The sequence below is a fragment of the Oncorhynchus mykiss genome, chromosome 28 (assembly GCF_013265735.2).
Source record: "Oncorhynchus mykiss isolate Arlee chromosome 28, USDA_OmykA_1.1, whole genome shotgun sequence".
Lineage (NCBI taxonomy): Eukaryota > Metazoa > Chordata > Actinopteri > Salmoniformes > Salmonidae > Oncorhynchus > Oncorhynchus mykiss.
Window position 1 is genome coordinate 1,599,040 of NC_048592.1, and position 26,450 is coordinate 1,625,489.

Here is a 26,450-nt window from a genome sequence, read left to right on the forward strand (position 1 = left end):
AACACAAATGCTTTGTTTGTAAATCATGTCTGAAAGTTGGAGTGTATCCCTGGCTCTCCGTTAAAAAAAACAAGACAATGGTCCCGTCTGGTTTGCTTAATATAGGGAATTTGAAATTATTTATACTTTTACTTTCAATACTTAGGTATATTTTAGCAATTACATTTACTTTTGATGCCTACGTATATTTAAAACCAAATCCTTTTAGACTTTTACTCAAGTAGTATTTTACTGGGTGACTCACTTTTACTTGAATCATTTTCTATTAAGGTATCTTTATTTTTACTCAAGTATGACAATTGGGTACTTTTTCCACCACTGCCAGCACTCAGTCTAAGAAATCTACATACAGTACTCCACTACTGTATCTAGCACACAGACTGCATGAATAAGTTAATGCATAATACAGAATTATGCATTAATACACACACACACACACACACACACCTAGCACAGTGACGGTGGCACGGGCAGTGCGGACGGGCATGGTGAAGATGGAGCAGGTGTACTCCCCCTCGTCTGACAGCTGGATGTCTCCGATGGTGATGGACAGCTCTGTGCCTGTTGACTGGTGGAGCTGGATACGGTTATCTCTCAGAGCTGGGTGAGACAGAGGGATGGGAGGGAGAGGAAAAGTGGAGGGGGGAGAGAGAGGTGGTGGCGAGGGGAGGAGGGGAGAGAGAGAGAAGGAGTGAGAGAGAGGGGGAGGGAGAGAGGGAGAGAAGGAGGGAGGGGGAGGGAGAGAGGGAGAGAATCAGGGGAAGGGGGAGAAATAGAGAGGGAAGAAAGAGAGAAAACACACGGAGACAGACAGACAGACAGACAGACAGACAGACAGACAGACAGACAGGAAAATAGGAGTGGGCAAAAGAAGAAGAAGAGATATAAACGCTTTGTCATCATCGCGGCAGCTGGCAGGGAGGGGCACACACACACACACACACAGTGTTTAGTGTAGGTTATGGGAGGATGATGAAATGGTAGGAAACACACGTCCCATCTACGTGATATCTTTGACCTCTATATGTATTCTGATCTGACTCTGTCTGGGCTCTTGGGACACACACACACAAACAAACTAAAATATAACCCCTATTCCCTACATAGTGCACTACTTTTGACCAGGGCCCATTGTAACATGAAGGCAACAGAACACACATTCACACTCAGTCAGTCCTTGGGCCTGTTTATCTGTCTACAGACAGTCCTGATCTCTGTCTGTGGCTACTGGGGTCTAGTGCAGGACTGTCCTCATATACAATATGTCTCTCTGTCTGTGGCTACTGGGGGTCTCTCTGTCTGTGGCTACTGGGGTCTAGTGCAGGACTGTCCTCATATACAATATGTCTCTCTGTCTGTGGCTCCTGGGGGTCTCTCTGTCTGTGGCTACTGGGGGTCTCTCTGTCTGTGGCTACTGGGGTCTAGTGCAGGACTGTCCTCATATACAATATGTCTCTCTGTCTGTGGCTACTGGGGGTCTCTCTGTCTGTGGCTACTGGGGGTCTCTCTGTCTGTGGCTACTGGGGGTCTCTCTGTCTGTGGCTACTGGGGGTCTCTCTGTCTGTGGCTACTGGGGTCTAGTGCAGGACTGTCCTCATATACAATATGTCTCTCTGTCTGTGGCTACTGGGGGTCTCTCTGTCTGTGGCTACTGGGGGTCTCTCTGTCTGTGGCTACTGGGGGTCTCTCTGTCTGTGGCTACTGGGGTCTAGTGCAGGACTGTCCTCATATACAATATGTCTCTCTGTCTGTGGCTACTGGGGGTCTCTCTGTCTGTGGCTACTGGGGGTCTCTCTGTCTGTCGCTACTGGGGGTCTCTCTGTCTGTGGCTACTGGGGTCTAGTGCAGGACTGTCCTCATATACAATATGTCTCTCTGTCTGTGGCTACTGGGGGTCTCTCTGTCTGTGGCTACTGGGGGTCTCTCTGTCTGTGGCTACTGGGGGTCTCTCTGTCTGTGGCTACTGGGGGTCTCTCTGTCTGTGGCTACTGGGGGTCTCTCTGTCTGTGGCTACTGGGGGTCTCTCTGTCTGTCTTTGTGTATCTGTGTTTGTACATGTGTGTCTCTATCCTTTTCTGTCTGGTTGACTCCCGCTTTCTCTTTCTGTCTGTGTGTGTCTGTCTGGCTCAATCTGTCTGTCTGTCGCTCTCTATCTGTCTGCCTCCCTCTCTTTCTGTCTGCCCGACTCCTTTTCTGTCTGTCTGTATTTTCTCTGTCTGTCTCTCCGTCTGTGTGTCTCTGCATAGCATACCTAACAGTGCCTTTGTCTGTGTCGCTGCCAGGGCTTTGTCTTCATGGTTTATCAGTAACCAAGGTCAGTCCATTTGTCTAGATGTAGCTCCTGTGTGTGCCCCCCCCCCCCCCCCCCCATCATCTACCTCTCTTCATATATCCTCCATTTACCCCTCTTTTCCAATATATTGTTAACTGAAGCTTTATGGGATGAATACGATTTGAGAGTAGCAGCACATGGTTAATTCAGAAACAATGCTATTTCTACTTACAGAGTAATGTTATTGATCTAGATCTGTAAATAACATAGGCTAGAGGTACATGTACGCTCCCCTGGCAATAAACACTGCGGCAGGTGGTTAGAGCGTTGGGCCATTATGGTTGCTGGATCGAATCCCCGAGCTGACAAGGTAAAAATCATTCGTTCTGCCCCCTGAGCAAGGCAGTTAACTCACTGTTCCCTGGGCCCCCGAAGACGTTGATGTCAATTAAGGCAGCCTATCTGATTCAGAGGGGTCGGGTTAAATGTGGAAGACATATTTCAGTTGAAGGCATTCAGTTGTACAGCTGACTAGGTCTCCCCCTTTCTCCAAAGACATCCACGTGTCAATACGCCATTAGGTTCACAGATAGTAGGGCAATAGATCTATCTTCAAGTACTAATTGAAATCCTTCAAATACTTTGAGCGCTTGGAGTGCCAGATAGGCAGGGTTTGCAGTTTTTCATGTGTGTGATGGGGATAGACTGTGGTGTGAGAGTGCTGGGTCAGGATCTGGTTCTGAGGCCCTGGTTGAGAAAAGATACGCTCAGAGGGTCCTAGCCAGACACACCAGTTATTTTTGGGCTCTTGATCTCTGTCTCCCTCGCTCTCTTTCTCTTTCTCTCATATCTTCTCTTTCACACACATACACAAACATCTCTCTCTCTCTCAAACACACAACTCTCCCTCCCTTCCTCTCTCTCTCTCTCTCTCTCTCTCTCTCTCTCTCTCTCTCTCTCTCTCTGTCTCCCTCTCTCTCTTTCTCTTTCTCTCACGTCTTCTCTTTCACACACATACACAAACATCTCTCTCTCAAACACACAACTCTCCCTCCCTCCCTTCCTTCCTCTCTCACCTCTCTCTCTCTCTCTCTTTCTCTCACGTCTTCTCTCAAACAACAAACACAAACATCTCTCTCTCTCACCTCTCTCTCTGTCTCCCTCTCTCTCTCTCTGTCTCTCTCTCTCACCTCTCTCTCTGTCTCCCTCTCTCTCTCTCTCTGTCTCTCTCTCTCTCTCACCTCTCTCTCTCTGTCTCCCTCTCTCTCTTTCTCTTTCTCTCACGTCTTCTCTCACACACATACACAAACATCTCTCTCTCTCTCAAACACACAACTCTCCCTCCCTTCCTTCCTCTCTCTGACCTCTCTCTCTCTCTCTCTCTCACGTCTTCTCTTTCACACACATACACAAACATCTCTCTCTCACCTCTCTCTCTGTCTCCCTCTCTCTCTCTCTGTCTCTCTCTCTCTCTCTCACCTCTCTCTCTGTCTCTCTCTCTCTCTGTCTCTCACCTCTCTCTCTGTCTCCCTCTCTCTCTTTCTCTTTCTCTCACATCTTATCTTTCACACACATACACAAACATCTCTCTCTCTCTCAAACACACAACTCTCCCTCCCTTCCTTCCTCTCTCTCTCTCTCTCTCTCTCTCTCTCTCTCTCTCTCACATCTTCTCTTTCACACACATACACAAACATCTCTCTCTCTCTCAAACACACAACTCTCCCTCCCTTCCTTCCTCTCTCTCACCTCTCTTCTCTCCAAAGTACAGAGTCTGCTGGGCCGTGTTGGACCACTGCAGGGAGGAGTTGTCGCTCTCTGTCACCCGGCAGGTCAGGGTCACCGTGCCGCCCACCGACACCGTCTCGTCCTGGGTCACCGGCTGCATGGGGTCATCGTCTAGGCAACACAGAGAGGAGAGGGGAAAAGGAGGTCAGATGGAGATGGTAATTTCAGGTACTGTCTGTAAGAGTTCTGGACAGGTGTGTGTCCCCCAAATGGCACCCTATTCCCTATATAGTGCAGTGAATAGCGTTCCATTTTGGACGCAAACAGAGCCTGGACTGTTAGAGAGGGAAAACAGCCATGGGAGTATCTATGTAAGACTGATGAGTCTATAACCAGCCAGAACATTAACTGGCTAGTTCCCAATATATATATTTTATTTAACCTTTATTTAAATAGGCAAGTCAGTTTGGAACAATTTCTTACTTACAATGACGGCCTAGGAACAGTGGGTTAACTGCCTTGTTCAGGGGCAGAACGACAGATTTTTATCTTGTCAGCTCAAGGATTCGATCTAGCAACCTTTTGGTTACTGGCCCAACACTCTAACCACTAGGCTACTTGCCTCCCCATATAGTGCACTACTTTTGACCAGGGCCCCATATAGGGAATAGGTTGCCATTTGGTTCGGGATGCAGCCAATGAAGAAAGAGAGAAAGAAAGAAAGAGAGAGAGAGAGAGAGAGAGAGAGAGAAATGAAAAGGTCAAAGTGACAATGGAGAGATGCTACACAGTGTTAATGTTACTGTGTGACCCCACAGTGTTTAAGCGGTGTCATTTTTAGGCATGCATATTTATTTCAGGGTTGAACAAACTCAAATGAGACAAATATTATGGAAATGAGGGTCAGGATGTGAGAATGAATGTGACCAGCAATAATTATGGGGTTCGACACAGAATTGTGATAGTAAAAACCGTAACTGAACTTGAACTTGCAAAATGACACCCTATACCCTATATAGTGCACTTACTTTGGGGAATATGTAGGGAATATTGTGCCATTTTAGGACTCATCCCGTACACGACAGTAACCTTTGCTAATATACTGTATGTGATTACGTAAATACACTGAAATGGAACTGGAAAACGTATCTACTTATAATAAGTTATTCTAATACCGTTGATGCGTTGTGCATCTGTCTAACCAAGTGTTCACCCTCTTTAAGGGGTATTTTATGTCCAGGAACATCAACAAACAGGAGACATTCATCACAGAAAAGGCTTAACTAGACCAAAAATGTATACCACCAGTCAAAAACACTTACTCATCCAAGGGTATTTCTTTATTTGTACTATTTCCTACATTGTAGAATACTAGTGAAGACATCATCTCACATATGAAATAACACATATGGAATCATGTAGTAACCAAAAAAGTGTTAAACAAATGAAAATATATTTTAGATTGTTCTAAGTAGCCACCCTTTGCATTGATGACAGCTTTGCACACTCTTGGCATTCTCTCAACCCGCTTCACCTGGAATGCTTTTCCAACAGTTTTGAACAGGTTCCCACGTACGCTGAGCACTTGTTGGATACTTTTCCTTCACTCTGCAGTCCAACTCATCCCAAAACATCTCAACTACCTGCCCTCCAGAACACCTACACCACCCGATGTCACAGGAAGGTCATAAAGATCATCAAGGACAACAACCACCCGAGCCACTGCCTGTTCACCCCGCTATCATCCAGAAGGCGAGGTCAGTACAGGTGCATCAAAGCAGGGACCAAGAGACTGAAAAACAGCTTCTATCTCAAGGCCATCAGACTGTTAAACAGCCACCACTAACATTGAGTGGCTGCTGCCAACATACTGACTCAACTCCAGCCACTTTAATAATGGAATGTATCACTAGCCACAAAAATGTATCACTAGCCACTTTAAACAATGCCACTTTATATAATGTTTACATACCCTACATTACTCATCTCATATGTTTGTACTGTACTCTATACATCTTGCCATTTTTATGTAATACATGTATCACTAGCCACTTTAAACTATGCCACTTTTATGTTTACATACCCTACATTACCCATCTTATATGTATATACTGTACTCGATACCATCTTTGCTATCTTACCTATGCCGTTCTGTACCATCACTCATTCATATATCTTTATGTACATATTCTTTATCCCTTTACAGTTGTGTGTATACGGTAGCAGTTGTGGAATTGTTAGGTTAGATTACTCGTTGGTTATTACCGCATTGTCGGAACTAGAAGCACAAGCATTTCGCTACACTCGCATTAACATCTGCTAACCATATGACAAATAAAATTTGATTCGATTTTTTTTATTTGAATTGGGTTGAGGTCGGGTGATTGTGGAGGCCAGGTCATCTGATGCAGCACTCCATCCCCCTCCTTGGTCAAATAGCCCTTACACAGCCTGGAGGTGTGTTTTGGGTCATTGTCCTGTTGAAAAAAAACAATAGTCCCACTAAGAGCAAACAGTGTCACCAGCAAAGCACCTCCACACCATCACACCTCCTCCTCCATGCTTCACAGTGGGAACCACACATTGGGAGATCATCCATTCAACTACTCTGCGTCTCACAAAGACACAGTGGTTGGAACCAAAAATGTCAAATTTGGACTCAAAGGAAAGATTCCCAACGGGCTAATGTCCAATCCTCGTGCTTCTTTCCCTAGAAAGTCTCCTCTTATTATTGGTGTCCTTTAGTGGGGGTTTCTTTGCAGCAATTCAACCAACCATGAATGCCTAATTCACTCAGTATCCTCTGAACAGTTGATGTTGAGATGTGTCTGTACTTGAACTCTGTGACTTGAAATCTGGGGCGGCATGTAACCTAGTGGTTAGAGTGTTGGGCCAGTAACTGAAAGGTTGCAGGATTGAATCCCTGACCTGCTTTGCTATTTGAACTGTTATTGCCAATATATGGACTTTTACCAAACAGGGATATCTTCTGTATACCACCCCTACCTAGTCACAACACAACTGATTGGCTCAAACACATTAAGAAGAAAATAAATTCCACAAATTAACTTTAACAAGGCACACCTGTTAATTTAAATGCATTCCAGGTGACTACCTCATGAAGCTGGTTGAGAGAGTACCAAGAGTGTGCAAAGCTGTCATCAATTCAAATGGTGGCTACTTTGAAGAATGTTTAACACTTTTTTGGTTACTACATGACTCCATGTGTGTTATTTCATAGTTTTGATGTCTTAACTATTATTCTACAACGTAGAAAATAATAAAAATAAAGAAAAACCTTTTTTTGACTGGTACTGTATGTTCTGCATCCTGAATGGCAGTAGTGTGGTAGTGTAGGGTGCCATTTGGAACACATCCCATATATAGTACCAGACATGCCTCAAAGCAAGCTGCTCACCTATGTAAATATGGCATTTATAAATAGTCTAATTGGAACAAAAATTGTCAGTGGTAGACAGTTTTAAATTCACCGTGTAGTGTAGCGGTATCACATCCTTGCACCAGCGGCGATATACATTTTTTCCTTCACATCTGTGTGTTCTAAGTGTTCCGTTGCGGAACTCCGACCGGGACATGAAAGAGGAAATGCATGCAGGATGTGGCAGGAAGAACATTGGCACCACAACCTAACTAAAACTAACTGCCAAAAACCAAAAATGATACGACACCGAAACAGCATTACACACTTTTAAGAATTCCTTTAGTATTGCTGTCGAACAATTCCCTGTAGTCTATCCCATGCCTACATCAATCCAAGGCTTTAAACATTTGTGGAGAGAATATCTCTCTCTCTCTCTCTCTCTCTCTCTCTCTCTCTCTCTCTCTCTCTCTCTCTCTCTCTCTCTCTCTCTCTCTCTCTCTCTCTCTCTCTCTCTCTCTCTCTCTCTCTCTCTCTCTCTCTCTCTCTCTCTCTCTCTCTCTCTCTCTCTCTCTCTCTCTCTCTCTCTCTCTCTCTCTCTCTCTCTCTCTCTCTCTCTCTCTCTCTCTCACTCACTTTGGGTCAGTCACAGTGGTCAGGTATTCTGCCACTGTGTTCACTCTGTTTAGGGCAAAATGTAATTATTTCCAATGTGTCAAGTAATTATCTTTTTGTTTTCTCATGATTTGGTTGGGTTTAATTGTGCTGCCGTTCTGGGGTGCTGCCGTCCTGGGGCTCTGTGGGGTCTGTTTGTGTTTATGAATAGATCCCCAGGACCAGCTTTCTTAGGGGACTCTTCTCCACGTTCATCTCTCTGTAGGTGATGGCTTTGGGAATCGCTTAATTTTAGGTGGTCGTATAATTCAACGGTTCTTTTCTGGATTTTGATCTGCTCTTCTTGCATTATTTGGGGTTTTACGTCGTACACAGGATATTTTTTGCAGAATTCTGCATGCAGTCTCAATTTGGTGTTTGTCCCATTTTGTGAATTCTTGGTTGGTGAACAGACTCCTGACCTCACAACCATAAAGGGCAATGGGTTCTATAACTGATTCAAGTATTTTTAGCCAGATCCTAATTGGGATGTCAAATTTTATGTTCCTTTTGATGGCATAGCTTTGTGGCAGTTACCTGTGGCGCTGATGTTTAGGCCGAGGTATGTATAATTTTTTTGTGTGCTCTAGGGAAACGATGTCTAGATGGAATTTGTGTTTGTGGTCTTGGCACCTGGACCTTTTTTGAAACACAGTTATTTTTTGTCTTACTGAGATTTACTGTCAGTGCCCAGGCCTAACAGAATCTGTGCAGAAGATCTAGGTGCTGCTGTAGGCCCTCCTTTGTTGGGGACAGAAACACCAGGTCATCAACAAACAGTAGACATTTGACTTCATATTCTAGTAGGGTGAGGCCAGGTGCTGCAGACTGTCCTAGTGCCCTCGCCAATTCGTTGATATATATGTTGAAGAGGGTGGGGCTTAAGCTGCATCTCTGTCTCACCCCACGGCCCGTGGAAAGAAATGTGTGTTTTTTTGCCAATTTTAACCGCACACTTGGTGTTTGTGTACAAATTTTATAATGTTGTATGTTTTTCCCCCAACAACACTTTCCATCAATTTGTATAGCAGACCCTCAAGCCAAATGTTTTGAAATAAGACTTTGTTTTGGTTTGTTTGTTTGTTAATTACGGTGTGCAGGGTGAATACGTAGTCTGTCGTACGGTAATTTTGTAAAAATCCAATTTGACATTTGCTCAGTACATTGTTTTACTGTGTGAGTCTGCTGTTAATGATAATGCAGAGGATGTTCCCAAGGTTGTTGTTGACCCCATATCCCATGGTAGTTATTGGGGTACAATTTGTCTCCACTTTTGTGGATTGGGGTGATCAATCCTTGGTTCCAAATATTGGGGAAGATGCCAGAGCTGAGGATGATGTTAAAGAGTTTTTGTATAGCCATTTTGAATTTGTGGTATGTATATTTTATCATTTAATTTTGGGTTGGAGTGTTTGTATTTTGTCCTGTAGTTCATTCAATGTAATTGGAGAATCCAGTGAGTTCAGGTAGTCTTTAATAATTGTTGATTATAAGATTTGTATTTCATCATGCATATGTTTTTGCTGTTTGTTCTTTGTTAAAGGGACACAAAGATTGGAGAAGGGATTTATCCATACATCTCCCTTTTGGATAGATAACTCTTCGTGTTGTTATTTGTTTAGTGTGTTACAATTTTCCCAGAAGTGGTTAGATTCTATGGATTCTTCAATTATATTGAGCTGATTTCTGATGTGCTGTTCCTTCTTTTTCCGTAGTGTATTTCTGTATTGTTTTAGTCATTCACCATAGTGAAGGTGTCGACGGCTCAGGTGCTCTGGGTCTCTATGTTTTTGGCTGGGTAGGTTTCTCATTTTCTTTCTTAGGTTTATGCATTCTTCATCATACCATTTGTCATTGTTGTCAATTTTCTTAGGTTGTCTGCTAGACATGTTTAGATTTGATACGGAAGCTGAGAGGTTAAATATACTATTTAGGTTTTCTACTGCCATGTTTACAACTTCCCTATTACAGTGGAACATTTTGTCCAGGAAGTTGTCTAAAGGGATTGAATTTGTTGTTGCCTAATTGTTTCTGGTAGCTTCCCACACTACTTTCGTTCCATCTATGAATTTCTTAATATCATTCAACTCCTTTGGCTTTGATGCCTCATGATTGAGTAAATAGTTTGGATTAAATTAAATAGTTTTTCCCCACTCATCAATCTACACACAATACCCCATAATTACAAAGCAAAAACTGTTTTTTTAGAAAATTTTGCAAATTTATTACAATGTAAAAACTGAAATATCACATTTACATAAGTAATCACACCCTTTTTTGAAGCAACTTTGGCAGCGATTACAGCCTCGAGTCTTCTTGGGACGGACACTACAAGCTTGGCACACCTGTATTTGGGGACTATCTCCCATTCTTCTCTGCAGATCCTCAAGCTCTGTCAGGTTGGATGAGGAGCGTCGATGCACAGCTATTTTCAGGTCTCTCCAGAGATGTTCAATTGGGTTCAAGTCCGGGCTCTAGCTGGGCCACTCCTGCGTTGTCTTGGCTGTGTGCTCAGGGTCATTGTCCTGTTGGAAGGAGAACCTTCACCCCAGTCTGAGGTCCTGAGCGCTCTGGAGCAGGTTTTCATGAACAGTTGCTCCGTTCATCTTTCCCTCCATCCTGACTAGTTTCCCAGTCCCTGCCGCTAAAAAACATCCCCACAGCATGATGCTGCCCCCAACATGCTTCACCGTAGGGATGGTGCCAGGTTTCCTGCAGAGGTGATGCTTGGCGTTCAGCCCAAAGAGTTAAATCTTGATTTCATCAGACCAGAGAATCTTGTGTTCTTGGGGACCTTCAATACTGCAGAAATGTTTTCTTCCCCAGATCTGTGCCTCGACACAATCCTGTCTGGTAGCTCAATTTCGAGTCTCATAGCAAAGGGTCTGAATACTTATGGAAATGTAAAATTTCCGGTTTTTATTTTAGACATTTGCAAACATTTATAAAAACCTGTTTTTGCTTTGTCAATAAGGGGTATTGTGTGTAGAGTGATGAGGTAAAACATTAATTGAATCCATTTTAGAAAAGGGCTGCAACGTAACAAAATGTGGAGAAAATGAACGGATCTGAATAGTTTACAAATGTGCTGTAGGAAGCACACAGGAGGACATTTTTCCCTGTTGAGATCATTTCCTTTTGAATTTCTAGCCAAATGTAAAATGTTCCTGTTTTGATTAATTTAGTGAGTGTTAAATTAATTTTGTGAGTTAGGTCTTCTATCTACCAAATTAGCATACCCCCTTAGTCCCTTCCCTGTTTTACTCCTGGTAATTTGGTGGATGGGACTACCAGCTCTCTGTAACCTAGAGGGCAACCAGTGGGTCCATCTCCTCTATACCATGTAACATTTCTTTGGTGAAGTCCAGGTTCCTGCTCTTTAGGCCAAAGGTAGATGACCTCAGACCTTGGATATTCCAGGAGGAAATAGTGGAGGCTTTGTGTTCCATAAAGTGTCCAATGCTCGCTGTCTCTCTCTCTCTCTCTCTCTCTCTCTCTCTCTCTCTCTCTCTCTCTCTCTCTCTCTCTCTCTCTCTCTCTCTCTCTCTCTCTCTCTCTCTCTCTCTCTCTCTCTCTCTCTCTCTCTCTCTCTCTCTCTCTCTCTCTCTCTCTCTCTCTCTCTCTCTCTCTCTTTTCTCTCTCTCTCTCTCTCTCTCTCTCTCTCTCTCTCTCAAGTAGACTATGTTCTCTCTCCCTGGCTGCCATTGAGGTTGGGCCCTGCGGCCTGTTTCACAAGCACCCTGAGTTGGCATACCAAATGGCACCCTAGTCCCTATGTAGTGCAATACTTTTGACCATGGCCCATAAGGAATAGGTGTCACTTGAGATGCAGCCAGAGTTTGTGGTGGAGTGCTTGGCTCCCTCTCCCTGGATTAGTGTCGTCAATAATTACGTCTAGGGCTAATTCTAATTATTGTGGCTGATTGTGAGATCTTCTTCTGCTCAGCATAAATGCTTTGGTAAATAGGCTGTCTGTTCCGTCGCCTCAGTTATCAAGACAAGCGCAATGGCTGTTTCTATGGCTGAAGAATAGAACAGCTGTATCTACATACAGCATATTTATACATGTATTCCTGAACAGAAACCTAACCTGTCTCTCTCCAGGAGCTGTACTGACTACTGTTAGTGTTGCAATGACATGAAAGAAGAGAGATTTCTCCTTGGTAGACAGGAGTTAAATGCTGTTGCTCTCCTCTCTTCTCTCCTCTCCACAAACCCACACAGCTGCGAGTTTGAGGAAGACACGGGTATTTAAAGAAACACAATTTACACTTTCTCAACGCAGCGTGAACGAAGTGAGAACCAGGAGGTAGAGAAAGAGGCAGACGGAAGGAGGGAGAGAGAGAGAGAGAGAGAGAGAAGGGGTGAGGCGAGAGGGCTTCAGGCTCAGATATAAAAGAGAGACTTAATAAACACTGTCCCAAGACCAGACAGTGAAAAATATCCCTTTCATTTCTCCATTTTCATTTTCGCCCATCTGTCTCTTTTCCATCTTTTTTCACCTTCCTCCATCTGTCTTTCTCTTCTCATATTTTCCCTCCAGTCCTCTTTCACCCTTCTGTCAACCTTTCCTCCCAATCTTTTCGACCAGCCCGAGCCCACTCATCCGTTTTTAAACCGACTGTCTGCCTCTCTGTCTTCCTTTCCGTATCACCTCCGCCTCATCTCTCTAGGAATATTATCCACCACAAGGAAAACACTCAAAGGCGAATCCTCATGCAGTAAATGATCAGAGCACAGTGAAGAGTATGATAAGACACAGTAGACCTGCTACTGTCTAAATGATACCATCCATGACAAAGTTGTCTGTCATGCTTGTGCTGATGCTAGGATTTGGGTCGGAAATACAGCTAAACAGTGTGGCTGTGACAACCTCTTCATATTTGATCCAGGATATAGAAACAATAGCAGCCCCCTTCTCTACCCTCCCTGTCCAGCTGTCCTCCTCTGTCCACACCCCTCGCCCCATCCCCTGGGTGCCGATATGCCCTTCTGTCCACCCTCTACAACCCTTTTTCTCCTCCTTCCGCTCACTCTTCCATTCCTTCCATACTTCCCCTTTATTTCTCTGCTGCTCTGTCATCTTTTTTAAATTTCTACCAAATAGTTGAAAGAAAGCCCAAATCAAGACAAGGTCCATCTGTAGTATAAAATGGACTTGATTCAACTTGTTGATTTACTGTATAAAAGAGATTTAGGGTTTGAAATAAAACATTATGGTCTTTGAAGTCAGTCCATTTGGATACTCTATTTGACCCTGGTATTAAGAAGTTATATTCGTCAAGACTCAATGACTATATATCATTTATTTGGATGTACCAAAATTGAACAGATTGCCCCTTTTAGAGTTTTTCATTCAATTTGGTTTGGACCAAAATCCTGTACTGCAGTTTTCCCCAATCCTGATCCTGGGGACTGAATTACGTGTTGGTACAAGGGCAAAAAACTAAAATATGCACCCCTTGGGGTCCCCAGGACCAGGATTGGAAAACACTGCTGTCCTGTTTGTGGGCCCCACCTTGACTCCTATCACAAACACATTGATTCTCTGTATATCTCTCAATCCCGCCCTTTCCAATCCTCCAACCCCTGTGGTTGGCTGTTTCTGTAACCCCCCCCCCCCCCCCCCCCCCCCCACCGCCACCCCTCGCCCTCTCTGTGCTTGTCAAACATCATTAGCTCACAGCCCAGACCCCAGAGTCTCAAGCTGTATGGTGCCAAGCCACCCCACCCAGCAACTAGCCCAACTGTGAGAAAGGCGGCAAAACATAGGAGAGGAGGTCGTTATGGAGGCAAGAGAGAGAGGGGAAGAGAGAAAACGAGAGAGAGAGAGAGAGAGAGTTCTTAATGCCTTGGCAAATATACTTACTGCTCCTGCCAATAAACCACTTACAGAAATAAGAAGTCAATTACCGTGAGGCCGGAGTTATGAGATCACTATATCAGTCAAAGTCTATAGGGCTCCTCAAAAGACCCAATCACAAAACTATAGTTCTCTCTCTCTCTTATCTATTCCTATGTCTCTTATCTATCTCTCTGTTCAACACGCAACATACACCCTCAAATACGTGGTATTCTCAGAAACATCCGACTGGTATGAGGATGCACCAAGGACAAGCGGGATGGCCCTATAGATGTCTGAGGAAGGATAGATGCAGACTACAGAGAGAAACAGACCCTATATCCATAGTGAAGGAGAGATGGGAAAAATACCATATATATATATATGTAGTGAAGGGGAGAGATGGAGTAAGACAGAGAGAGGGGATGATGGATAGAAGTGAGCAGAAGAGGCAAGGGTAAAGGGGAATATATGCTGCAAATAAAATCATTTGGAACAAAAGGGAATTGTTGCCAGGCAACCAGCCAGAACAGGGTTACCAGGGCAACCACGGTGACCTAAAGCTTGACCCCTCCCTGTCATTTAGACCAATTGACAACAATATAACCTGGGTCCGGCTCGACTAGTCTGTAACTTCCGAATCTACATGGTCAAAAACAGCATGGTTAAAATCTCATTGTTACATTCATAGAGATCCTATAAAGAGTTACATATGTAGGCTTAATCACGCTGTTGTTTGCTCGTTAACATGGTTCAACGAATAGCAACATGTGTTACGAATGAATGTGTAACACAGTAGATATCTGGAGGCAATTAAGGTATTTATTTCTGAGGAGAATTCTCCTAATTTACAGCTTGAATAGACGCACGTAGACAGACGCGCAACACGTCACAAACATTAGCATGCAGATTATAGGGAGGAGACCACAGGAAGAATGCCTTACCATGGCCCATGAGTTACTGCAAAAAAAAAAACCTTTTCTGATGCCTTTGTAGCATAGGACAAACTGTGATGTCCCCAGAGGACAATGTTCTTGGACACACTACTGCTCTACACAAATAAACACATTAGGTACATTGCACGTAAGCCATGTCATGTGCTTTGTACACGTTTGTTGAATTGTGTTTTTAATGTTCCAGTGACAATGCAGGTTGGTGTTCTCCGGCTGGAGTCCTCGGAGGCTCCCTGGGTCCGACTATTCAGATACGTGACACACAAAGCGACCAGAGAGACCAAAAGGCTCTGAATGTGTGTATCGGAATGTGTGCGTACGCGTCAATGGGTGAGTGTGTGTGTGTGTCTGTGTTTGTTATCAGACTACATGTAGCTGTGTGTATGTGAATCCATGTTCACATAAACCGTGTGTGTGTGTGTGTGTGTGTGTGTGTGTGTGTGTGTGTGTGTGTGTGTGTGTGTGTGTGTGTGTGTGTAATGACCTCCATGTTTCACAGAGATGTACCTCTAACAAACCCAACCTTTATGTTCCCCACTGTCTGTCAAAGCCAATCAACTGAGTGGAGATCAATTGGTGTAACAGCAGGGGCACCCAGCACAACAATGGAAATGGACAGGGACAGTAGAACAATAGAATATGGACAGTGTCTTTCTCAGTTTCTGTGTTTTTATCATACACATTCAAGCCAAATCTAAGCAACTGTCTCGGTCGGGACGTGGGTCATCGTTGCATCGTTAGCGAACAACCTCCTCCTTGGCTGAGTCCCTAATTAGTGTGTCAGTCCACATGTTCTTAACCGACATCATGGCTACGGCCTGAATAACAGGGTTAACTTTACATGTGCCATCTGGTGACCCAGTTGGGATGAAAAACACAGAGCCGCTGCTCTGTACACATGTAGATACTGTGACACACTCCCATTCATTCACACACGTATTCATCTCACCACAGAATCACATTTTATATTGGGAACCACAACTGCTTAAGAGGAAAGGAGGGGGGCTGAACCGTCGAAAAAGGCTGAAGTCATCTTTCTTTCGCACTCTCTCTCCCTCGTCTATCTCTTTCTCCGCTCTCGCTGCTCTCTCTGTCTCACTCCCTCTCTTTCCTCTGCAGTGAGAGCATTCCCCAGAGTCTGACAGCATGAGACCATTACACTCACAGACAGAATCTCTCTCCTCCAATTTCCCTCTCTCTCCCTGCTTTCTGTTCTCGTCTTCCCTCCTTTCATCCACTCACCCTCAACGGTCTCCTTCTCTCCTTCTCTGTTCCTCCCTCTCTCTTTTTCCCCTTTTCATTGTCTCTCCTCTCATTCATTATCTCCCCCCCTTCTTCTTTTCGCTGCCTCCCTTTTCTCTCCCTTTCACTAAGTCTTCTAACCCTCTCCTCCCCTCCTTTCTCCAGTCAATATAATTGGCATCGCAGGAGCGCTCCCTGCAGAGTATGCTAAAACAGAAGCAAACCAACAGAAAGAGCTGACCCTGGCCACGACAATCAGCAAACCACAACCAGAACAAACCAGTCCAACACAGCACAGCGCACCCAGAACAGAGCACGCTGCACACTACAAGACAATACTGTTCACCCAGTCGAGAATCAGTTCTATACACATCATTTCCAGTCCACAGCATCAAACATAGATTACAGCAGGATACTTGCCTAGTACATAAAACCCATACCAGTGGTGTAAGAAAAGAGTAAGAAAAGAGCCCGTATTGATATAAAGCAACCCAGGAGTGCTAATCTAGGATCAGCTTTCCCCTATACATGCCATCGTGTTCATTATGATCTAAAAGGCTAAACTGATCCTAGATCAGCCCACAACCGGTGGCCACAACCCAGTAAAGCAAAGCAAACCCTAAACGTCAAACTCCAAAATGTAGATCCTGAGTTAAATGGACAAAGCTATCACAGCTCTCTGAGAATCCAGAGAAGACAGGTAATACAGACTGAAATGTCAAACATTCCACAACAACATCGCCAGAGTTAGGGCTGTCAGCTAGCTAGGCCCTGAGCAGACAGAAGACAACATCACACGGGTTCGACTGTAGAACAACCAAGCACCCGCAGACTGATGATAGCAACATGAAAATAGCTCTGGAAATTGAAAAGTGAAACATGAATAAATCACAATTTTAAAAATAGGGGAAAAAAATTGCCATAGCAGATAAACTGTCTGCCTTCCTTTCACCAAACACATCTGACTAAAGGAGGAATGGTTGCCTTTCAGTTATTTAGATAACACACAATACTGTATATAATACTGAAACTGGCTAAGGATACTCAAGCCAGTTCATTATGATCAAATTACAGACGTAGAGTGAATGAGTGAGTGAGTAAGTGAGTGAATGAGAGTCAACAGTAGTGCACTCCCTAGGGAATAGGGTGCCATTTGGAATATTTTGCTACTCACAAAGAGAGATACTAACTACACAGAGACCAATTGACACTGTAATTAAGGGTTAGGATTTGGATGCTTAGTATCCATTGTTTAGAAGCTCTCCTGTTATTAAGAAGAACAATCAAATTACACTTGATATGCTCAACTGGTCCTCTCAGTGATTGGAGGCTGCACCTCATCTCACGCTAGTCAATCTTATGGGAGAATAAATGTCATATTGACTCGTCTATTCAAGGAGTGCATCTGAGTTGAGAAAATGAAAATATGGGAAGAAGAGTTGGTCACATTCCAAGGAGGACACGTCCTGCCCGGCTGTTAATAAAGTCTTTGATTCATTCTCACTGTGTCATTTTCTCTGACCGGGTTTTCCTCATCCGACAGAGAGAGTCTGAAGAGCTTTTTAATTACAATGCACTTTGCACTGCATCCCAAATGGCACCTTATGTCCTATTAAAATAAGTGCACTACTTTTAACTAGGGCCCACGCACTATATACGGAAGAGGGTGCCATTGATGACAAAGCCTCAGTCTGCAGGGAATGGAACGTCCTAGGACATCAGTTAATAAAAGAAAACAGGCAGGCACGCGCTTCAGTAAATGTTACATATCAAATGTTCCAGCGTTATGCACACAGAGAGAGAGATGGCTGCCGTGCTTACGCCTTCCAGCCAACAGAAAAGCAGCTGGAATCACATGAGGATTTCTGTTTGAACAACAACAACAGAAAAAACTAGAGGGCCCCGCTTCAAATAGGAAAGTGTGCGAGAACAAGTGTGTGCGTGCGCGTGTGTCTGAGAGTCTCCGTTTGTGTCTCTATAAGGCACACAAACGTACGGAACAACGAGCATGTTTAAGCCATAGATACAGCAAGAGGGAGAGAGAATGAAAGGGAGGGAGAGGGAGGGCGAGCAAGAGAGAGGGAGGGGAGAGCAAGATAGAGAGACTCAGTGCTTGTCTTTGTGTGTGCAAGCGACGAGAGGATTTATAATAGTGTGCCTAGTAGACTGTGAGAGTGGATAAAAAAAAGATGAGCGTGTGTGCGTGCCCGCGTGTGTGCGTGCCCACGTGTAAGTGAGTAATGAAGTAGATTCTCATGCACGGGTAAGAGGCTTACGGAAGGAGCATATTCTTTTCTAAGTTCATCTCCTTCATTTTCAATAGCTGTATCTTTCGTGTGTACACCTGGAATGGATGTAATGCCTTGTACTGTGTGTATATAGTAGGTAGATCAGGTAAGACTACTGGAGGGTGATATTCACACAATGTCCCTTTGAAGATGGTGTCCTACTCCAGAGGAAGACCATAGGAACAATACACACAGTGCATTTGAAAAGTATTCAGACCCGTTTACAGTTTTTACATTACATCCTTATTCTAACATTTATTAAATAGTTTGTTTCACTCATCAATTTACACACAATACCCCATAAATACAAAGCAAAAACAGCTTTTTGCAAATCTATTCAGAATAAAAAAAAATTATAAGTATTCTGACCCTTTACTTAGTACTTTGTTGAAACAGCTTTGGCAGCGATTACAGCCTCAAGTCTCCTTGGTTATGATGCTACAAGCTTGGCACACCTGTATTTGGGGAGATTCTCCCATTATTCTCTGCAGATCCTCTCAAGCTCTGTCAGGTTGGATAGGGAGCGTCAATGCAAAGCTATTTTCAGGTCTTTCCAGAGAGGATCGATCAGGTTCAAGTCCGGGCCACTCAAGGACATTCAGAGACTTGTCCCAAAGCCAATCCTGCATAGTCTTTACTGTGTGCTTAGGGTCGTTGTTCTGTTGGAAGGTGAACCTTCGCCCTAGTCTGAGGTCCTGAGCGCTCTGGAGCAGGTTTCCACCAAGGATCTCTCTGTGCTTTGCTCCGGTCATCTTTCCCTCAATCCTGACTAGTCTCCCAGTCCCTGCCGCTGAAAAACATCCCCACAGCATGATGCTGCCCCCAACATGCTTCACTATAGGGATGGTGCCAGGTTTCATCTAGACGTGACACTTGGCATAAAGGCCAAAGCGTTCAATATTGGTTTCATCAGACCAGAGTCCTTTAGGTGCCGTTTGGCAAACTCCAAGTGGGCTGTCATGTGCCTTTTACTGAGGAGTTCATTCCGTCTGGCCACTCTACTATAAAGGCCTGATTGGTGGAGTGCTGTAGAGATGGTTGTCCTTCTGGAGGGTTATCCCATCTCCACAGAGGAACTCTGGAGCTCTGTCAGAGTGACCATCGGGTTCTTGGTCACCTCTCTGACCAAGGCCCTTCTCCACCGATTGCTCAGTTTTGCTGGGCGGCCAGCTCTAGGAAGAGTCTTGGTGGTTCCAAACTTCTTCCATTTTGAGGCCACTGTGTTCTTGGGACGTTCAATGCTGCCAAAAATGTTTGGTACCCTTCCCCAGATCTGTTCCTTGACACAATCCTGTCTCAGAGCTCTATGGACAATTCCTTCAACCTCATGGCTTGGTTTTTGCTGTGACATGCACTGTCAACTGTGGGACCTTATATAGACAGGTGTGTGCCTTTCCAAATCATGTCCAATTTACTCCAATCAAGTCTAAAGGATGATCAATGGAAACAGGATGCACCTGAGCTCAATTGTGAGTCTCATAGCAAAAGGTCTGAATACTTATGTAAATAAGGTATTTCTGTTTTTTTGTATTTGATAAATTCCCCCAAAAATCTAAAAACCTGTTGTAGCTTTGTCATTGTAGGGTATGTAGATTTATGAGGAAAAACATTAATTTAATCCATTTAAGAAAAAGGCTGTAACATAACAAAATGTGGAAAAAGTGAAGGGGTCTGAATACTTTCCAAATGCACGGTATTGTTTCTTCTTTCATCTGTATCCCTCTCTCTCTCTCTTTCCCCCTCTCCTTCTCCCTCACTCTCTCCCCCCCCCGCCCTCTCTCTCTCTCTCTTCCCCTCCCCTCTCCCTCTGTCTGGGTAATCAGCTTATCCTCTGTGTGTCCAGGCCTCTGTGTCTGTGTTCCTCCTCTTTGTTTCAGGTTCATTCAGCACAGAGATTAGAAACGCCTATTTGGCTCTTTTGTCTTTAGCAGCTGAGAGACAACGCTGAGTTACACCACACAGCGCTGTCTGTACTGCTGTATTCATCAACATGCATCTTACTGGGTTACAACATAGTGTAAAACTCAGTCATCAAGACTCTATCAGAGATGTACATTAGAGATGTAAACTACACATCGATGTACTCATTGATGAGTTTACACCACACCCGTGCGTCAATCTAATTAACGTAATAAAAAAATGGCCATCAAAATTCCTCCGTTTCTATAATATTTTTTGCATGGGATGTGTGTCTATCCACCGCATCCACCTATGTCGGTCTTCCGCATCTGCAGTGGAAAGTGGCAGAGCTACAGCTCTGTTTGTCAGAGCTACAGCTCTGTTTGTCAGGGCTACAGCTCTGTTTGTCAGGGCTACAGCTCTGTTTGTCAGGGCTACAGCTCTGTTTGTCAGAGCTACAGCTCTGTTTGTCAGGGCTACAGCTCTGTTTGTCAGGGCTACATCTCTGTTTGTCAGGGCTACAGCTCTGTTTGTCAGGGCTACCGCTCTGTTTGTCAGGGCTACAGCTCTGTTTGTCAGAGCTACAGCTCTGTTTGTCAGGGCTACAGCTCTGTTTGTCAGGGCTACAGCTCTGTTTGTCAGAGCTACAGCTCTGTTTGTCAGGGCTACAGCTCTGTTTGTCAGGGCTACAGCTCTGTTTGTCAGACCAAGAGACATCCCGGAAATCGGTCTTCTCACGAAAACGTGTGTAGCCTCCAAACGGTTTGGCCTACTAACCAATATGACCACTCTATGGAAAGATTAGACTCTCACACGTGTCACGAGACTCGTCTGAAGGTAACCTGCACAAACAAATGCAAGTATGGAGGTTGTTTTGTGCCTTATTTCCTGAGCTTTCTTATATCTCCTAGATAAAGGACAGACACTTCAAAACCTTATTCGTTAGGATAAAACATGTTTCCTGTATTCTTTGCCTTTTATTAATGTGTTATTCAAAGCGTTTTATGGGCTGTAGTAGTAGAGGCCAAATTCAATATACAGTGGCAAGAAAAAGTATGTGAACCCTTTGGATATACTTGGATTTCTACATAAATTGGTCATAACATTTGATCTGATCTTTATCTAGGTCACAAAAATAGACAAACACAGTCTGCTTAAACTAATAACACACAAACAATTATACGTTTTCTTGTCTTTATTGAACACACTGTGTAAACACTCACAGTGCAGGGTGGAAAAGGTATGTGAACCCTTGGATTTAATAACTGGTTGACCCTCCTTTGGCAGTAATAACCTCAACCAAACGTTTTCTGTAGTTGCGGATCAGACCTGCACAACGGTCAGGAGGAATTTTGGACCATTCCTTTTTACAACACTGTTTCAGTTCAGCAATATTATTGGGATGTCTGGTGTGAACCGCTCTCTTGAGGTCATGCCACAGCATCTCAATCGGGTTGAGGTCAGGACTCTGACTGGGCCACTCCAGGAGGCGTATTTTCTTCTGTTGAAGCCATTCTGTTGTTGATTTACTTCTGGCTTTTGGGTTGTTGTCCTGTTGCATCACCCAACTTCTGTTGAGCTTCCATTGGCGGACAGATAGCCTTACGTTCTCCTGCAAAATGTCTTGATAAGTTTGGGAATTAATTTTTCAGTCGACGTTAGCAAGTTGTCCCTTAGGCAGCTAAGCAGCCCCAGACCATGATGCTCCCTCCACCATACTTTACAGTATAGTGTTGTGTGTTCCTTCCAAACAACTCAACTGTAGTTTCATCTGTCCACAGAATATTTTGCCGGTAGTGCTGTGGAACATCCAGTTGCACTTTTGCAAACTTCAGACGTGCAACAATGTTTTTTTTGGACAGCAGTGGCTCCCATGAACACCATTCTTGTTTACCATGTTCCAGAGATTTCTGTAAGTCTTTAGCTGACACTCTAGCATTCTTCTTAACCTCATTGAGCATTCTGTGCTGTGCTCTTGCAGTCATCTTTGCAGGACGACCACTCCGAGGGAGAGTAGCAACAGTGCTGAACTTTCTCCATTTATAGACAATTTATCTTGCCGTGTACTGATGAACATCAAGGCTTTTAGAGATACTTTGTAACCCTTTCCAGCTTTATGCAAGTCAACATTTCGTAATCTAAGGTCTTCTGAGATCTCTTCTGTTCGAGGCATGGTTCATATCAGGCAATGCTTCTTGTGAATATCAAACTCAAATTTTGTGAGTGTTTTTTAATAGGGCAAGGGAACTCTAACCAACATCTCCAATCTCGTCTCATTGATTGGACTCCAGGTTAGCTGATTCCTGACACCAATTAGCTTTTGGAGAAGTCATTAGCCTAGGGGTTCACATACTTTTTCCAACCTACACTGTGAATATTTAAATGATGTATTCAATATAAACAAGAAAAATACAAGAATGTGTGTGTTATTAGTTTAAGCAGACTGTGTTTGTCTATTGTTGTGACTTAGATGAAGATCAGATCAAATTTGATGACCAATTTATACAGAAATCCAGGTTCCAAAGGGTTCACATACTTTTTCTTGTCGCTGTATATAATATGTTTTATACACATACAGGGATCCTAAAATTCACCATCAAATAGCTTAATGATCCATGGTAAAAAACCAATCTAAAATAATCCCCCCCCCCCATGCCCCAGACCTTTAGGGTTTAAAAAGGCATGTTTATGAGTTAAACCACACATTGACATCCTCATCAGAAAAGCACATTGATGAGTGAGTTACCCCACACAATGATGCCTTCATCAGAAAGGCACAACGAACCGTGGTAAACAACAACACAGCCATGCATTCATTGGACAGAGGACACACTCAGGGGAACCCTGCACTAACAGAGAAATGCTTTAATCAATATAATCACTGTGCTGTGGTCCACAATACAGCCATCTAAAGACACGGAACCACACACCATGATTGGTTCAGATGAAGGATGTGTCCCATATGGCACCCTATTCCCTATATAGTGCTCTACTTTTGACCAGGGCACTGGTCAAAAGCCTTGTGCCATTTCAGAGTCAGCCGCACCTACAGTGACGGGTTTAAAAGACACATCTCTGGAATTCTTTCCTGGTCCTTCCAGCCATGCTTCAACAACAGTACACATTGGTGATTTAAGCCCCAGGGCAATCAATTAAAAGAGCCATAGGAGAATTCCTCTGCACCGCAATGGCACAATCAAAGGAAACATTGCAGCGTAGCATCCAGACTCTGCCTGCTGCACAATGACGCTGGTGTTTCAAAAGAGCTACTGATTAATTTCCAGCCTTCATCAAAACGCCTTTCTGAACGGTCGGCCAGCTCACAGCTGACAGTTCTGCTATCGGCTCGATTTTCTCCTTCCCATAGATTGGAACGGGCCTTTTCTCATTTGGGCAAAAGTCCATCCTCTGTCTTCTCTCCTCCGTAACCCAGCAACCGATAAGTGGTTGAGAGGTGTGTCAATTCGTTAGTAGGCAAGCGGAAGACGGTACTCCCTTCCACGATAGCCTCCTTTTGGCGAGGAAGCACAAGTGTATTCTACCTCGGAACAGTTTTGATATCTGCCCACCCCCTATGAATCAGCCATTGTACTGACAGAAGAGGAAACATACATTTAGAAACGATATGCTACTAATCCATTTATCTATAAAATATCTTGCACAATGAACCTCATTTATTTTTATCACTTTACAAATGTATTTGGGATCCACCCCTTGAACCAACGCACGAGTGGAGAAGGAGCTTCTCATTTCATACAAGCACACTTTCGTCCACGTTCCCTCTCCTCGGTTCTCTTTGACCTTTTTCAAAAGGAGGCGAGAGAGGAGAGAGGACGCATGAGTTGAGCAAATCTAATTGAGAAAAGGCCTTGCCTCCCTCACACCTGAGTGCTCAACGTTATTGCTCGTTCTTGTTATTGTGATGTTGTAGTAAGATTGATTTATTGTTATGTAATCAGGGATAGACTGAGTTGGTCTGGATTGATGGGATCTGACTTGGATTGATAAGGTCTAATCTTCTTCTTGTTTAGAACTGAGAACTACTGAGAACTACTGCCGCTCAGATCAGATGTTATTGAAGAGAGTGCATGTAATTTGGGTTCATTTTATCACCGTTTAACTACTATCACACCAGGCCTCAGTGCTGTGCTTGGTTGTGAGTCTCACCTACCAGGTTGTCTTGCGTATGTGTCAGATCCTAACAAGTCAGAGACTGAGCTGGAAATATGGAGATGATGATAATTCTCTGGTTGCTTCCCAAATGACACCCGATTCCCTACATATTGCACTACTTTTGAGCAGGGCCAATAAGGATCTGGTGAAAAGTAGTGCGCTATTATAGGGAAAGGGGTGCAATTTGGGATGCTAACACTCTAGATGCGTCGCATATGGCACTCGATTCCCTACATAGTGCACTATGTTTCTCCAGGGCCCTATGGGCACTATACACTGCTCAAAAAAATAAAGGGAACAGTTAAACAACACAATGTAACTCCAAGTCAATCACACTTCTGTGAAATCAAACTGTCCACTTAGGAAGCAACACTGATTGACAATACATTTCACATGCTGTTGTGCAAATGGAATAGACAACAGGTGGAAATTATAGGCAATTAGCAAGACACCCCCAATAAAGGAGTGGTTCTCTAACCACAGACCACTTCTCAGTTTATATGCTTCCAGGCTGATGTTTTGGTCACTTTTGAATGCTGGCGGTGCTTTCACTCTAGTGGTAGCATGAGACGGAGTCTACAACCCACACAAGTGGCTCAGGTAGTGCAACTCATCCAGGATGGCACATCAATGCGAGCTGTGGCAAGAAGATTTGCTGTGTCTGTCAGCGTAGTGTCCAGAGCATGTAGGCGCTACCAGGAGACAGGCCAGTACATCAGGAGATGTGGAGGAAGCCGTAGGAGGGCAACAACCCAGCAGCAGGACCGCTACCTCCGCCTTTGTGCAAGGAGGATCACTGCCAGAGCCCTGCAAAATGACCTCCAGCAGGCCACAAATGTGCATGTGTCTGCTCAAACGGTCAGAAACAGACTCCATGAGGGTGGTATGAGGGCCCGACGTCCACAGGTGGGGGTTGTGCTTACAGCCCAACACCGTGCAGGACGTTTGGCATTTGCCAGAGAACATCAAGATTGGCAAATTCGCCACTGGCGCCCTGTGCTCTTCACAGATGAAACCAGGTTCACACTGAGCACATGTGACAGACGTGACAGTCTGGAGACGCCGTGGAGAACATTCTTCTGCCTGCACCATCCTCCAGCATGACCGGTTTGGCGGTGGGTCAGTCATGGTGTGGGGTGGCATGTCTTTGGGGGGCCGCACAGCCCTCCAGAGGTAGCCTGACTGCCATTAGGTACCGAGATGAGATCCTCAGACCCCTTGTGAGACCATATGCTGGTGCGGTTGGCCCTGGGTTGCTCCTAATGCAAGACAATGCTAGACCTCATGTGGCTGGAGTGTGTCAGCAGTTCCTGCAAGAGGAAGGCATTGATGCTATGGACTGGCCCGCCCGTTCCCCAGACCTGAATCCAATTGAGCACATCTGGGACATCATGTCTCGCTCCATCCACCAACGCCACGTTGCACCACAGACTGTCCAGGAGTTGGCGGATGCTTTAGTCCAGGTCTGGGAGGAGATCCCTCAGGAGACCATCCGCCACCTCATCAAGAGCATGCCGAGGCGTTGTAGGGAGGCCATACAGGCACATGGAGGCCACACACACTACTGAGCCTCATTTTGACTTGTTTTAAGGACATTACATCAAAGTTGGATCAGCCTGTAGTGTGGTTATCCACTTTAATTTTGAGTGTGACTCCAAATCCAGACCTCCATGGGTTGATAAATTTGATTTCCATTGATAATTATTGTGTGATTTTGTTGTCAGCACATTCAACTATGTAAAGAAAAAAGTATTTAATAAGAATATTTCATTCATTCAGATCTAGGATGTGTTATTTTAGTGTTGCCTTTATTTTTTTGAGCAGTGTATAATCAAATCAAATTGTATTTGTCACATTTGCCGAATACAACAAGAGTAATCCGTACCGTGAAATGCTTACTTACAAGCCCTTAACCAATAATGCAGTTCAAGAAATAGAGTTAAGAAATTATTTACTAGATAAACTAAAGTAAGAAAATACAATGAAATCAAAAAGTAACAAGATATGACATAACAATAAC

The 26,450-nt window shown here is 44.1% G+C and overlaps 1 protein-coding gene across 3 annotated transcripts in view; it reads right to left on the minus strand.

Annotated features, from left to right (window-relative positions):
• The window catches only part of LOC110509191 (cell adhesion molecule 3), a 68,959-nt gene that overhangs the window by 27,550 nt on the left and 14,959 nt on the right, over nt 1–26,450 (minus strand). For all 3 annotated transcript variants that reach the window (XM_036966195.1, XM_036966196.1, XM_036966198.1), the window contains exons 3-4: nt 4,022–4,171; nt 448–600 (exon numbers count right to left, since the gene is read on the minus strand). In XM_036966195.1, coding sequence (XP_036822090.1) covers nt 448–600; nt 4,022–4,171 — 303 coding nt within the window. The remainder of the gene's footprint in view (nt 1–447; nt 601–4,021; nt 4,172–26,450) is intronic.